General features: G+C 40.7%; 1 protein-coding gene across 1 annotated transcript in view; it reads right to left on the reverse strand.

Moving 5' to 3' along the window:
• Window positions 1-2,579: 2,579 nt before the first annotated feature.
• The window catches only part of LOC111652970 (transmembrane protein 132C), a 94,394-nt gene continuing 83,376 nt past the window's right edge, over window positions 2,580-13,597 (reverse strand). The window contains exons 7-9 of the mRNA XM_023403390.2: window positions 12,588-12,897; window positions 5,556-5,747; window positions 2,580-4,987 (exon numbers count right to left, since the gene is read on the reverse strand). Of these exons, the coding sequence (XP_023259158.1) occupies window positions 3,905-4,987; window positions 5,556-5,747; window positions 12,588-12,897 (1,585 nt within the window). The 3' untranslated portion in view covers window positions 2,580-3,904. The remainder of the gene's footprint in view (window positions 4,988-5,555; window positions 5,748-12,587; window positions 12,898-13,597) is intronic.

Raw genomic sequence — 13,597 nt, forward strand, 5'->3', positions numbered from 1 at the left:
ATTCATGGTTCCCAGTTAATGACTCCTAATGACCCCTGACTGCCATTGTGACCATGTTAGCATGCCAAAAAACACACTCACAGTGTCGCCAGGAGCTGCTGTAGACTTTTGCAGACTAGACAATCGATTTTAATTGAAGAAAAATTATTTTAGTTTTATTTATGAAAATAGTTTGAGCCCTATTGTAATCTACCAACATAAGACTATGGATCCTCATTTGGATAGAGTAAGACTCTGTACCAAAACAATTTTCAGCTATGTAACTGCTTATAGTCTGAATATGAAGAAATTGGGCTTACTGTAAAATCTATTTTTGGAATACATATTCTTGTATTTCTAGCTTAAAAAGAACTCAAATGGACCCGTTCCCTTTTTTTTTTTTTTTTTTTTTTTTTTTTTTTGTGGACAGTCTTCTTGGGGTTCCCAGACCTGTCTCTTGGAATCATTTTTTGAGAGTGCAAACCGACTTTAGAGGATAGGGTAATGAGTGCAGCGTAAACCCTGGATGAAGGTCAATTCTCTGCAAATCACATTTGGTATCTCGTCATTTCGTGTCAGTTCGTGAGTCGTGCCAGTTTTGTCAGCGGTGACAGAGAGATGGCCTCGAGGTGGTGGATTGATAGGGGACATCAGCAGTGTAATTGGTGATGCTCGGCCTAACCCGCATGTCAAAGGAAAGAAAATGAAAGGAGAAGCAAAGGAGAGAGAGTTTCGTTGAGGATTGTTGGCATAGCAACGGTTGGAAAATTTGTGAAATGGGATAACTAGTGATGTATCCGCAGAGTGAATGTCAGTGGAGATGGTTTGTAATGGTGACAGGGTTCTGTTCTATTATACCTGATGGGAGCTGTCAGTTAGTTAGGGTGCTTGACTTCAAACTCAGAGAGCCCCTGTGTCAGCCACAGGAGTACCTGGCAGTTCAGTGTCGAGGACATAGGCGCAAGTCTGAGAGCTTTAAGAGTGACGAGTGAAAGGCAGCTGCAGCAGTTTGGAGTGGCTCAGTGACAGGGGGGCAGAGAATGGAGCCGAGGGGAGTTTGTGGTCTAGTGTGATAAGAAGAAGCTCCACTGAGATGTTGGTAAGAAGATTTTTCGAAAAAGGAACAAAAGAAAGCAACACAGGTATTCAGGTTTTTACATGAAAAACATTGAGGTTGGTCTTGCAAAGATGGCAAAATTAATGACTACAGACAGGTAGGACTCAACCAGAGTGGTATTTAAAAAAAGATGACAGGAAAAAATGGAGTAGACAGTTAGCGATGGGTTCAAGGAGTAAGGAGGGGGTGAAGACGGACAAGCTGTGGGACTTCATCTGTGGGGTAACAACAAGACGTAGTCAGGGAGATGACAGTCGGGCCAGAGGCTCACTAATAGTATCTGGCAGAATTGACCCGAGTCTTTCACCCTTCGCTTCAACTGAGTCTTTTATATATTACAGACGTGCCACTTATAATTAATAATGAATAGCACCAGAAGGCCATGTAGCATATGAGAGAATGTGTAAAATATATTATAGGCATTGTCCCTTTATAGGTACCTTCACATTAATAATACATTGAACTATTTTGGAATCGTTGTTTAACTAAGAACTTAACGTAGAGTTGCACAATATCAATTTGGATGTTGAAATTAATTGACTTAAATAAATATAAAAAGTTTTGTAAACAGCATCACTACCAATCACTGTTTCTTTTTCAAAATAAAATGTTTACAACCTTTAGACTTTACTGGTAAGCTGGGGACATGTCCTCGGGTTCGCATTAATTAGGGGCCAAATTATATCTGAGTAGATTCATAGGTACAGTAAGTGGGAAAGACAAATTGCATAGGAAATGCCACATTAACATGTAATAAGACTACTAAACTAAGTAATCTCTAATTAGGTTGCCCTTTTAAAAGGGTGTATGTCTGTGATCCTGTGGAAAAAGACTAATTGTCTGAATGGGTTACAAGCTTTTTAGGGTTCTGGTGGACTTGGCCTAGAACCTTTTTAACAGCATATTATGATACTGAAGTGATACAGGTATTATTACACTGTGCTTAATGCAGATGATAAGAGCGCTGGATACTGCTTTATTTTTGAATAGTTATGTTTGACTTCTTGTGCTTAGGTATTTCTGTTTCTCCAACTCACTGCTTCTTTTTATCCACTAATGCATCAATCAACATCTAAACATGTGGCCCCTATAATGACGCTCATGAATATGACATTTTTGCCTTTTTGCCTAATTCTAATCACAGTGTGAGGTGGAACAACTCACAGATAAAACTAACAGATACCTTTTTCCTGATCATTTTCTCTTTTACAGATAAATGTCTAGCACACAATTAGGTAGAGAAACTACAGGAATATCTGGCTGCATCAATGGTTCATAATGGCGGGATGATCGGTGCAAGATAACTTATCTTTCCTGCCTCAGCTGACAGCTGCACCGACTGTCAACAACAACAGGCACTTCATTTTGATATTTGAGGAAGCCACTGTCTGTGTACTCACATACACCCGTCGGATGAGCAGAACTAGACGGACTGAAGGAAGAATTCGTCAGACAGATCAATGAATCACACAGCAGCATGATGGAGAAGAGTCACCTTCAGTTTTAATTAGTCCAGCAGCCAATTTTTAAAACAGAGATATAAAAGGATGGGCTTGACTAATACTGACACATGACAAACGTAGTGAAGAGGTCAGATTTGGGCTTTCATTCACACAGTTTGTGATCATTTGTTCACTGACTGTCATGACTCCTTCTGCGGGATCCCAAATGTCATTTTAAGAAATTGTATTTACTGATCTCCACCTAATTCAGGCCATATTAGCTGTAAACTGGACTGATTTTTATGGAACATTATAAATGAAGGAATTGAGTTGACATTATTTATGTGATTGTCTATTGATACTCTCGATGGTGATCAGTGGTTTAGCGTAACTTGTTCTGATTTAATTGTAATGTCAGGCCGTTTATATTTAAATGTAAAAAGTCTAGAATTTATGATGTATGCAGCAGAATCGAAGAGGGTCGTATAAATAATAACATTAACCTAAGAAGGGGACATGTAGGGGGATAACAAAAGTTTGTAAACCAATATCAACATATTGAAACCAACCCAAAACTCAGCTCCACAATGAATGAGTGCAGTAATACTAAACTGACATGTCTCCAGAGGTATTGGTATTAGCTATCTACACACTTTCATTTCAGGTGCCAGATCAGCCTCCTCTTTAATAACGTCATGCATGGATCTGGTTTCTGGAGACAAAACAGAAACAAAACTAAAAACAAAGCCAAAACATAACCAAACAGCACTTTTACAAAATGTTACTATACATATCATACCTCCAAATCAAACTCTGCATTTATATACAATACAAAATTGCTTTGAATTCTTCTCTCCTAGAATCTATAATTGCTGACAGGTGGTACAGGGCATACAGCAACTCTAAAAATAAAAGCAACAAAGCGCAAAAAGTACAACAAATACAACATTAAAACATGATGATTAAAAAAGAAAAGAAAAAAAAAGAAAACGTTAAACAAAGTACATGGCGCATAGAAAAGGAAACTGAACCTCAATTAAAGACAAAGAACAAACATTTAAGTTAAGCAACAACTATCAAGTTCACATTTCCCCCTTTTTATAACTATTCTGTGGTGTTGTGGCAAATCATGTCTTGTGGTAGTCTGTTTCTTGACCCTTTCTGAGTACTGTCATGGTAACAACAGAGGCTGAACGCACTGCCCTGTTGTTGGAGTGAGGTACAGTTTAACAGCAGTCCCAGTCTGTTTTCTGCGCCCACCATACTTTTCCTCTTTCCTCTTCCTCCCTCCAGCCCTCATCCCCTCCATATTCTGAAGGCATTCAGGTGAGTTTCTCTTTAGTTCGTTGAAAACACCCAGCACCCCCTATGCAATGTTCTTAATTGCATTCTCATTCAGCTTTTCCATGTAGTTCCTCAGATCCTTCGAGTCCCCAAGCTCAATGTCCGGACATACCCATTTTATCTCACTGGTCTGCACTAGTGCTAATGGGCTGAGCACAGGACAGCCATTACTGGACTTGACATTGGAAAAGGTGGTGAACTTCACCCTCTTTCTCTTGGTTGTTGGTGAGTTAAGCGACTCATTCCTGTGATCCCTCCCACTCGAACTACATCCTCCCACACCAGTATTACCACGCTGGACGCCTCCATTTAATAGTTGACTGCCTTCCTCTAGGGTGCCGCTCAGCTCATCCTGCTGCTGTTGCTGCAGACATAGCCCCTCCTCTTGGCCCAGCCAAACCCAGTCGTGAGCGTGGGGCATTGCCTCCGGGGCCTCCAGGGACAGGTGCTTGCTACGGTATTTGTATGCGTAAGAAATGCAGTTAATGAGAAAGACCAGGATGGCTAGGCAGAAGACTCCCAGCAGGGCATACATACCAATCTCCAGGTCTGTCAGGCCTCGGCGAGACGGCAACAAGTCCTCATCAGTGCTGCGGCTCCGAGGCAGCTCAGCCTGGTCTGGATATTCAGAGAATTCGCCTGGGATTCTAGTACCACTGTCGGCCGATAGACGGCCCCCATTAGGCCTCACTGGAACATGGCCTCTGATGGTAGTGGCTCCACGGTTGATCAATCCAGTTTCCATGTCAGAGATAGATCCACCATAATATGGAGGATCAGGCCTTGTTCGCCGATCTCCTGGTTGTCTGTATTGCTCTTCTGGCTGACTAAACCTTACCTGTACGTTTGCCATTCCAGTGGCTAAAACGGTACGTCGCTTGCCCTTCTGGCACACTTCTGACGGGCTCATTTCAACACGCACAAGCAAACCTTGACCTTCGCCCTTGGGCACAATGATGGGCCACTTCCAAGTTGGACTTTGCTGCACTGCTACCACTTGTTCATCCAAAGAGGTGGCTGCTAGAGTAAAATGGGCGGTGTTGTAGTTGTCTAGAGGAGTCATGGATCCATCGCTGAACTGAAGCCATGCACTGATGAGTGACTCCTAAAAGAAACAAAAAATAACAGACACAGACAAACAGAAATTGGTACAACAGCAGTAACCCAGTGTAAATAACCCTGAAAATAACTCCAAAAACAATAATGTGCTTATTTCCTATTAATGCATAAAGATGACTGGAAACAGTGGAACATGGTGAAGTCAAAGTGAGGCTTAATTACAGTAGAAAGGCTCGTTGAAAGAATTGGATAGAGTGCATTTGAAACTATTCTCCTGAAAGCCAAATATTCTCTTCTCTCTAAGGGAAGAGACAGTAGCCTTCCTCCATTTGAAATTATAATTACAGGAATAACAGAGCGGTTCACTGGTAGGATATGCAAATCAAAGAGATGGCTTCCCTATATCAAGAGTGAATTAATTATACAAGAAAAATTACAATGAATATCATAGACTCCATAATAACCCAGATCCAACCCTGAACTTGTAATCCAAATACAATGCACAGTACAGTGCTAGTACAGTAAAGATTAGACTTTCTCTCCTCTAATGACACGTTAAAGGATGATTAATAGTGTCGAGTGCTGCAAGATATTTGGATGTCTTCGAGTCGTACCTGTTTGAGTGATTCACTGACTTCCTGTGTGGTTGCAGTGGCGACGATGGCCCTGTTGCTCCCTGGGCTGAGCTGCAAGGACAGCGAGAGTCCAGATACCAACTGCACCCCAAGCTCTGTCACACTCACTTTATCATCCAACACCCTGATTCTCCTCTCAGCCAGGACTGATGACGTGAGAGGGGACAGCACCTGAAACACATGTAAACACTTGCTACTCATGGTAGTCTATTAAGATCCGAGATGACATTGTTAGTGCGAATTAAGAGGAAGAGCCAATTTGCTAGAGGCTATTGTTGTTGACGAAGGTGTCACTGTAGATGATAAGATATCCAATCCAGGAACTGTGCAAGCTAAAAGCCTGCACTCTGTTTGTCGAGAAATGCCTTTGTAGTTGCTTTTCTGAATTTAGTCATACTCACTGGGTTCTAGTGGTATGCAAAACAAAACAAAACATGCATTAAAACTGATATTGAGACACATTCACCCACAGCTTTAATGGGTTGCCACCCTGAAGCTGAGTGTTATAAAACAAAAATACACATTCTCAGAGTACACTGCTTTATGTCAAATATAGGCCTATATCTCTACTCAACAAGTCGTACAGCGTTTGGAACCACCCTCCCAGACGACACTTATAAAACTACTATTGAAAGGGCATTGCTTATCAGTGTCTGCAAAAATCTATACAAGTCACAGCTGGAAAAATACATTTACACTATAGTAGTATTTGTATTTTGTTAATGTTTTAAACATTACATTTTGGTTGGGGTAAGAATTATTACCTTGTTTGGACTGGGACCTTTGTCGTCATTTTTCCTATCGTAACCACATGATTATTGTTAATGGGAACAATCTCGGCCATGGTTAGGAGAACCTAACATTGCCTGTCTGAAGGAAACAGGAAACAAACAGCAGTCTCCTATGACAAAGTTGTAAGCTCTGTTGTTAGAAAAACATCTTGGTTTGAGTTAAAATGACCAATTTGTTATGGTAAGGAGACCCTCATTGTCACGGTTAAAATAATTATCACATGGCTGGGGAAAGATTACAGTCAAGGTTAAAAGGAACCAAAGTTCAGGGATTTACAGTGGTCTACTGTGGCAAAGGCTGTTTGTTGACACATCTATCCACCTTGATCTCCTCTGTGGAGTTTTCTGCTCACTGCTCTTGTATGATTTTCTGGTTTGCTGCCATTGACCTAGACTCATAATTACTGTGGCTGCTTTTTAAAGTTAAACATTTTTAAGCATTTGCTGAACCAAGATATGTTGTTGTTTTTCTTGGAAGGACAGTCTTGCTGCACTGTTCTGGGTACAGGGTCAATAAAAATGTAACGTAAATGGAAAAAATAAAAATAAAAGATCTCTTTTCTGTATTCTGAACTATTATATTCGGTAATGGAGACCACATGCCAAGAATTGCATAGAAACGGTATGATTATATAAACAAGCATACTAACAAACATATTATCTCCCACCTACTAACACATTATACACCTCCCTGAGTTGCCAGAGGTGTAAGCATGTAAATTGTTGTGATTTTGTAATAAGACGAGAACCCCTCCCATCCGCTCCAATTAGGGTTCCTGTGTCTCCTCCAACCGCCCCCACACGGCTGCGTTTACCAGCCATAATGAACTGTCAGCACCGATCACTGCCTCATTTGTGCAGACCCTTTTCCCTGTTTTCATCTCTTTGGTATACTTCTTTTTTATTTTCCCTTTTGGTCCCCACACAGTCAAACGGATATCCTTGAATGATAAAACGCAGCTAGAATCAGTGTAGTCTTATAAAAAAAAAAAAAAAGGGAAATTTGGTTTAACCTCATCTCTCAGCTGTGGGAAAAGGTTAAAAAGACACACTGGTGGTGATTTTTACGCGAACAATTAACTGTGCACACTGATTGTTCTTTTTTCTTTTTCTACAGATGAAAGGAAAGCAAAATAAGCAATGGCACAAAATGTTATTCATCTGAAAATTAGTTCCATGGGCCACTGGTTTTGTTATGAAATGAAATATGGACAAACAGACTGGGTTAAATTAAATAATGCAGTAGACCAGCTGCACAACTTCTGCATACCTTAAATTGGCAGTTACACTTCAGGCAGCCAGAGATCATTCTAAAACCAGCATCATCATACTTGCTTTACTCCAGCTTTGGGGTGTTTGAGGGCATATCATTATAGGTGACTATTGTTATTATAATTATTGGTGAGAATTCAAAAGATGCCACATGCTGTGCTAACTTGTAATTTAAGCTACTGAAATATAAGCAGGTAAATGGGCACCTGAGTGTGCAGTTTAATAGGTAATGTATCACTTTCTCTTAGCAGAAGCTGCCGAACTTCCAACCATGAAAAGAATGTCTTTCACTTTTAAAGATGCCAGGTTGGAAAATCTATAAACCTCCAACAGAACTATCCACAAGATGTCAGAAGCATTTTTTGCATTCCTCAAATAGATCAACACTTGCCTCAACCTTACCCTGACTACATACTAACAAATGTTCAGACTTCCTGCTGCTCTCATGTCAGAGATGTCAAGGCTCCTTTACTTGATTCTGTGGTAGCAGTCAGGTCCCTTCTCCTTCCCTTTATCAGAGTCCTTTGTCCAATTTTCAGAAATGTCATGTCTCTCCTCCATCCCATTAGAAAGACTGCAGGTCCTGCCTTTAGCCCTGATTCCATAGTTGTGAGATTTCCCCCACCAGACTTCCAGACATGTCAAGTCCCTTCCTCACACCAGTTCCAGAGTTTACAGGCTGCTTCATTCCACCCCCAGGGATCAATTAAAGATCCCTTCCAGACTTCCCTCTTCCTACCCAAAGCTGTCAGAGTCTTGTCTTGTATGATTTCTGTCCAAATCTCCGAAGGCTTCCTCTACCTGACCCCACAAAATCCCATTTGCACCTGCATCTAGTCTTGTGCAACCAACAATATTACCTTTCCCAGACCATGTGTCTCTGACTCATCATACTGACACTTTTGCAAAGGTTAATAGCAAAATGCGTTTTGCATGCAAGTAGTCTATCCATAACATGTCAGAGAGATGGTGCTTAAAAGGATTCATTCCTTTCTTCTGATACACCATTGAACTTGCAGCCCAGTGTTTTAATGATCAAATTGCCAATTCTATGGCCTCTACGGAATCTTCTAATGTATCAGTGGCCTTTTGAAGTCCTTGGCTTCCATTTAAATGTCAAACCCAAGTCCTTAATTGCAATTATTCACAGTTTGATCCAAATAAAATTCCTAATACATAATGTATTTAAAGCCTTAAGACATTTTAGCATATATTATTTCTATGTTTCTTGGACTTTTGACAGTGATTGAGGAGAAAGGACAGAGATGGGGAAGAAACAGCCCTCAAATTCACAATATCCTTTTTGCATTGTCCATATTTTCTTATTGTGTGTCCTCTGGGTTTGCCTCTCTTGACAGCATATCTCATGAAGCCAGTGCTGTTCAGCAGCCAACTCTCATCTCAGATTTTGGAGTCTCTCAACCAGCACATGAACACACATGACATAGGTGAGCAGTAGACTGTGGAAATCAGTCTATAGACACTTTCAGCTGTACTACCATTCAACAATACGGTAACACTGAAAAAGATTTAAAAAAAACAAAGGTATATTTCACATACCGTTGGTACAAAAAGATATTGGTTATTATTTTCCCCCAGTGGGCTTTCAAATATAAATCATAATAATACATTTTGTTAGAATTAATAAATTAAAATCCATTGGTCAATATTTCTTCTTATTCTATTACTTCTATTACACAATGTTTGAATAACAAGATAATGCAGGAAAAATGCAAAACAAATGTTTGTTCTTCTTACACATCCTTTGTGCTTAGCTGATTATCATAGTCAGACCCTGGAACATCCCCATAGCACAAATGTTGCTGGAAGCCCAGTGTGCACCTGCATGCTGCTGTATTTTTAAGAGCGTGACTGAGATGCTTACAAGGAGCCAATCAAGGGAAGAATGTAGTTTTGCTTCACATCAACTGTGAATTAAATACAAGGGAAGTAAAGGTCACAGGAAGTGGTGATATTTAAATGGGTTGCGTTGTTTTTAGGGAAATTAGGAAAGCCACTCGAACACATAACCCTAGTGGTTCGTGTGTTGCGCTTCAAGTGTTTACATGATTTCTCTGGATTAAGCCCAAAAGCCGTGTCCTAAATCAAGAGCGTGCTTTCATTCAGAATGGCTTAACCTTTCCACGGGGTACCTGGGCAGCATACCAAAGGCTAGGCCGAGAAACATAACTTACACTTTGAGTGCAAAATGTTGATTGAATAGTAAAAACATTCACAATCAAATCATGACTTCATTCAGTGGTACAATTAACCTTTATATTCATGTAATTTGCATTTCAAGGGAGAGACACTAACTTATTATAGGTAACAGCAATTAAAATTTGCTAAGTGAGATCTAAATCAAGCTGCACTATTTATGAGAACCAAAAGCATATTTGAAATGGTTTAATTGCCATGGAGAGATAATATAATATATTTTTCATGGCTTAAAATCCCATGTATTTGTATAGACTGTCCTTGGTAACTGCAGTGATTTTACTTTGATTGCAGTGTCAACAATTGGAAAGCACTTGTGTTGGAAATTGGACCTAAAATTGATCTGAATCAAACAATGTCTCAGTCTCCTTAACACAATTGTCAATACTCTTGAGTTTACTTAATTGATTAGGTTTAAAATGAAGGAAGTGATGGAGAGAGCAAATGCAGGAATACATTTTGTAGTAAGAGGAAGAGAGAAAAAGCTTTTTTGCATATTTACCCTCACTTACATATACTGTATATATGCTTTTATTCTGTTCATTAAGAAGTATTCACTATGATAAACCAAGCAGCTGCTGTCACCAGGACCAAGATCTGAGGCCAACGAGGCAAAACAGCACGGCTAGGAGATGATAGATACGTTTTCCAAAAAACGTCAAGTTCCCAAAAACCACAGCAATTGCCACTGCAATACATCGTCAGTTATTCTTTCATTTGATGCAGCCCCTGTTCAAGTACACTAGTGAACTGGCCTGAGCTGAATGTGTCATAATCAGACCTGTATCCATTACTGGTGATCAAGTCGCAGCATTGGAGTTTTTTTTTTTTTTTTTTTGCAAGAGTTGATGTAATGTAAAGTGTCTGTTTTGAGCTACAGTTTGAAATATGGCCAATAGGGCATTCACCCGTCTGACATCAAACTGCCACATGATAACTTTGAAGTAAAATGAGCACAAATGGCTGCACGCATTGTTAGTTTCCCCTTATTTGGCTGGAGTGTCCTCATTGGCTTTCAAAAAGAATTGGGCTAAATGATTTCCATTAGGGGGTGTTTATTGCTTGTTTATTGCTTGTTTATTGCTTGCCCTGTTGCCAGTGTAGCGCATTTGAAGCAACCTCTCAAGGAAGTCTCAGTTTGCTTTGCTGAGACCACCTCTCGAGGTGTGCTTCAAGGAAGGGTTCACTTGACCTGTGCATTGTGAACACAAAGCACTCCAGGTTCGCTTCACCTTTCGCCATTGCATTTAAGTTCTGCTGTAGGCGGATCACATGCTGCTGCACTGGCACGCTCGAAAAAACATATAGACGGAACCATGGCCGCTGGAAATAGAGAGTAGGAGAGAAGCGAACGTATAAATGGCTGACACTGGCTGAGATCCGGCAGAATGCGACCAGCCTATGACGCAGTCCAGCATATACTATGTTTTGACCTAGCTTCTGTTTCATGAATATCAAACTTAAAACAAGGTGATCTCATGTTTCTCTTTGTGACCTTCCCTTCCGTTTTAAACCATGTCCTGACCAACAGTCAGCCAGCACTGTGTTACATACATAATCACTCCTGTGGTGCACACACAGCTCTTGAATTGATAAATAAAGAGAGGGAGACTGATTCCAGTCCACTGCTTCGACAATGTTGCTCTGTGTTGTGCTATCTTGTAAATGCCAGATTGGTGTTGATTTACAGTGTGAGCGGGTACTCGGGCCGTCCTGAGTGAAGACCTGGTTGTTGTATTAGATAAATAGTTTTTAGAGTGTGTGTGTGTGTGTGTTTGTGAGGGAGACAAAGAGAGAACGCAGAGGTGCAAGCTTTTATTAGACGTGCCACGAATGCATGTTTCTCTGTCAAGTCATGATAGGCTTAAGTGTTTGTGCCATGCTGCAAATCAATGTAGTTGTTTTTCCAACTCCTTCCCTTTCCACTGCCAAACCTGTTCTTTCTTACTCCACATTCTCTATATGCGTAGCCTCCTTGCAGCCTCTGTCTTGTATTTTTCAACTTTCACTGTCTAGACACGCAAACTACTTAAGCAGCATTAATTATTTCGGCTGGCTATGTGGGAGCAAAAGAGCCTAACAACAACCTGAAAAACAAAGACTCTTGCATATTGTTGCTTTATGAAGTTGTTCTGGCTTATGTGTCTGCAGAAAATTGGCTATTTTACACATCCAGCAGACGCACAACAACATCAGCATTCATTTGGAGTTATGTTTCTAGCTACATGATGAATGACCATTTACACACACAAAGCTCTCAGAAAATTATTTTGGTTTTGCTAGTTGTTATCTTTGTCTGTCGGCTGGACAGGTAGTGTACATGGGGGTTTATCAGAGCGTTTTTGGCTGTGTACAGATGCTTGTTGCCACAGGAAACAGGACTGAGAGTCGAATCTGTAAACTTTACAACCAAAATAATGAGTTAAGAGAGGCCAAAAAAAAGTCAATCAGCTTTTATAAAGGATCTAGACTGGGGATGTATTCGTCCTGTGTCAGACTCAGAAAACTACTGATGGGAACTGATGCAGCTTGACAGCTTGGTCTAAGTTGACATAGAGAAGTAATAACCTATAAAACAACATATTTCTTTGATTGACATGACAACATTCAGTTACTTGCTCCTAACAATAACCTCTGCAGCCTCTGCGTCAGCTGAACGAGACAGATGTGTCAGTCACTACTGACTGGTGAAATGAAATGGCACGCACAGCATACACACTCATACAACAACCTGTAGTTTGGTGGTTCCTGCGCTCAGTCCTATTAGGACCTGGCCCTCCAGCAGTTGCGCAACCTTTGGGTCCTCCACCCTCAGAGAATCCTTGACCAGTTGTGTCACCTCCACCTGCCAGTCGCTACCCAGGAGGAAGTTCTGCTGTCCCAGCCCGTCCTCCTCCGCGGCTCCTCTGACTTCTTCTGTATCTGCTATGAAGTGCGTGAGGACGCGCAGGGTGGTGCTCTGATACTGGGGTGCACACGCATTCTCTGTCCTCTCATCCGCTTGATCACCATCATCCTTGTCATCTGTGACCCTCTCGTACCTAAAGGAGCAATGGGAACAAAGCTTGATCAGTTATTTACAACAGCGAGGAGATGGCATAAGTACACTCCAGTTTTATTCTAAGGTGAAAAGTACTGAAAGCCTTTTGTTTTTGAAGAAGTGCTCAGGAGAAAAAGACACTTTAAAGGTTAACACTGATATAATTCTACTTTTTTGACAATTCAATGTGATTCATTTTTATTCTTATTACCATTAATGCCTACAAAGTCTAAATCCTGTGATGAATTAACTGCAGTCAAGGCCTCTACTGTCGGTCGTGCTGCAGTTTTTTTTTTTTTTTTCTGACCTCCCAAAAGTCATAGGCTCCCAGTGTTTTCAAAAATCCATTAGAACAGCTTGCAGAGACAAACTACTGCCTTGCTTGCCTTCTCATTTTCTTTAAAAGGGCAGCTGATATTGCTGTATGTCTGCCATTTATTTGGCCCACGGCAAACACTTTGCAGATATAGCCATCTCAGAGGATACGTTGGGTAGCAAATGAATGTTTGCAAACCCAGCAGTGGAATTTTTTGAGACACATTTGTCCTATTCTTTTTCCTCCTATTTAAGCCTGATGTATACAGCACTTTATCACATTAACAGACCCACGTTAAGACTGGAGACGGCTGGAGAAGGAAAAAAAGAGAAAACAACTCTTTATGCGCAAAATGCTGTAAAGGATTACAGAAGAGGGCTAATGG

Source organism: Seriola lalandi, unplaced genomic scaffold (genome assembly GCF_002814215.2).
Source record: "Seriola lalandi dorsalis isolate HSWRI2012SDOR001 ecotype SW California unplaced genomic scaffold, Sedor1 jcf7180002054133, whole genome shotgun sequence".
Lineage (NCBI taxonomy): Eukaryota > Metazoa > Chordata > Actinopteri > Carangiformes > Carangidae > Seriola > Seriola lalandi.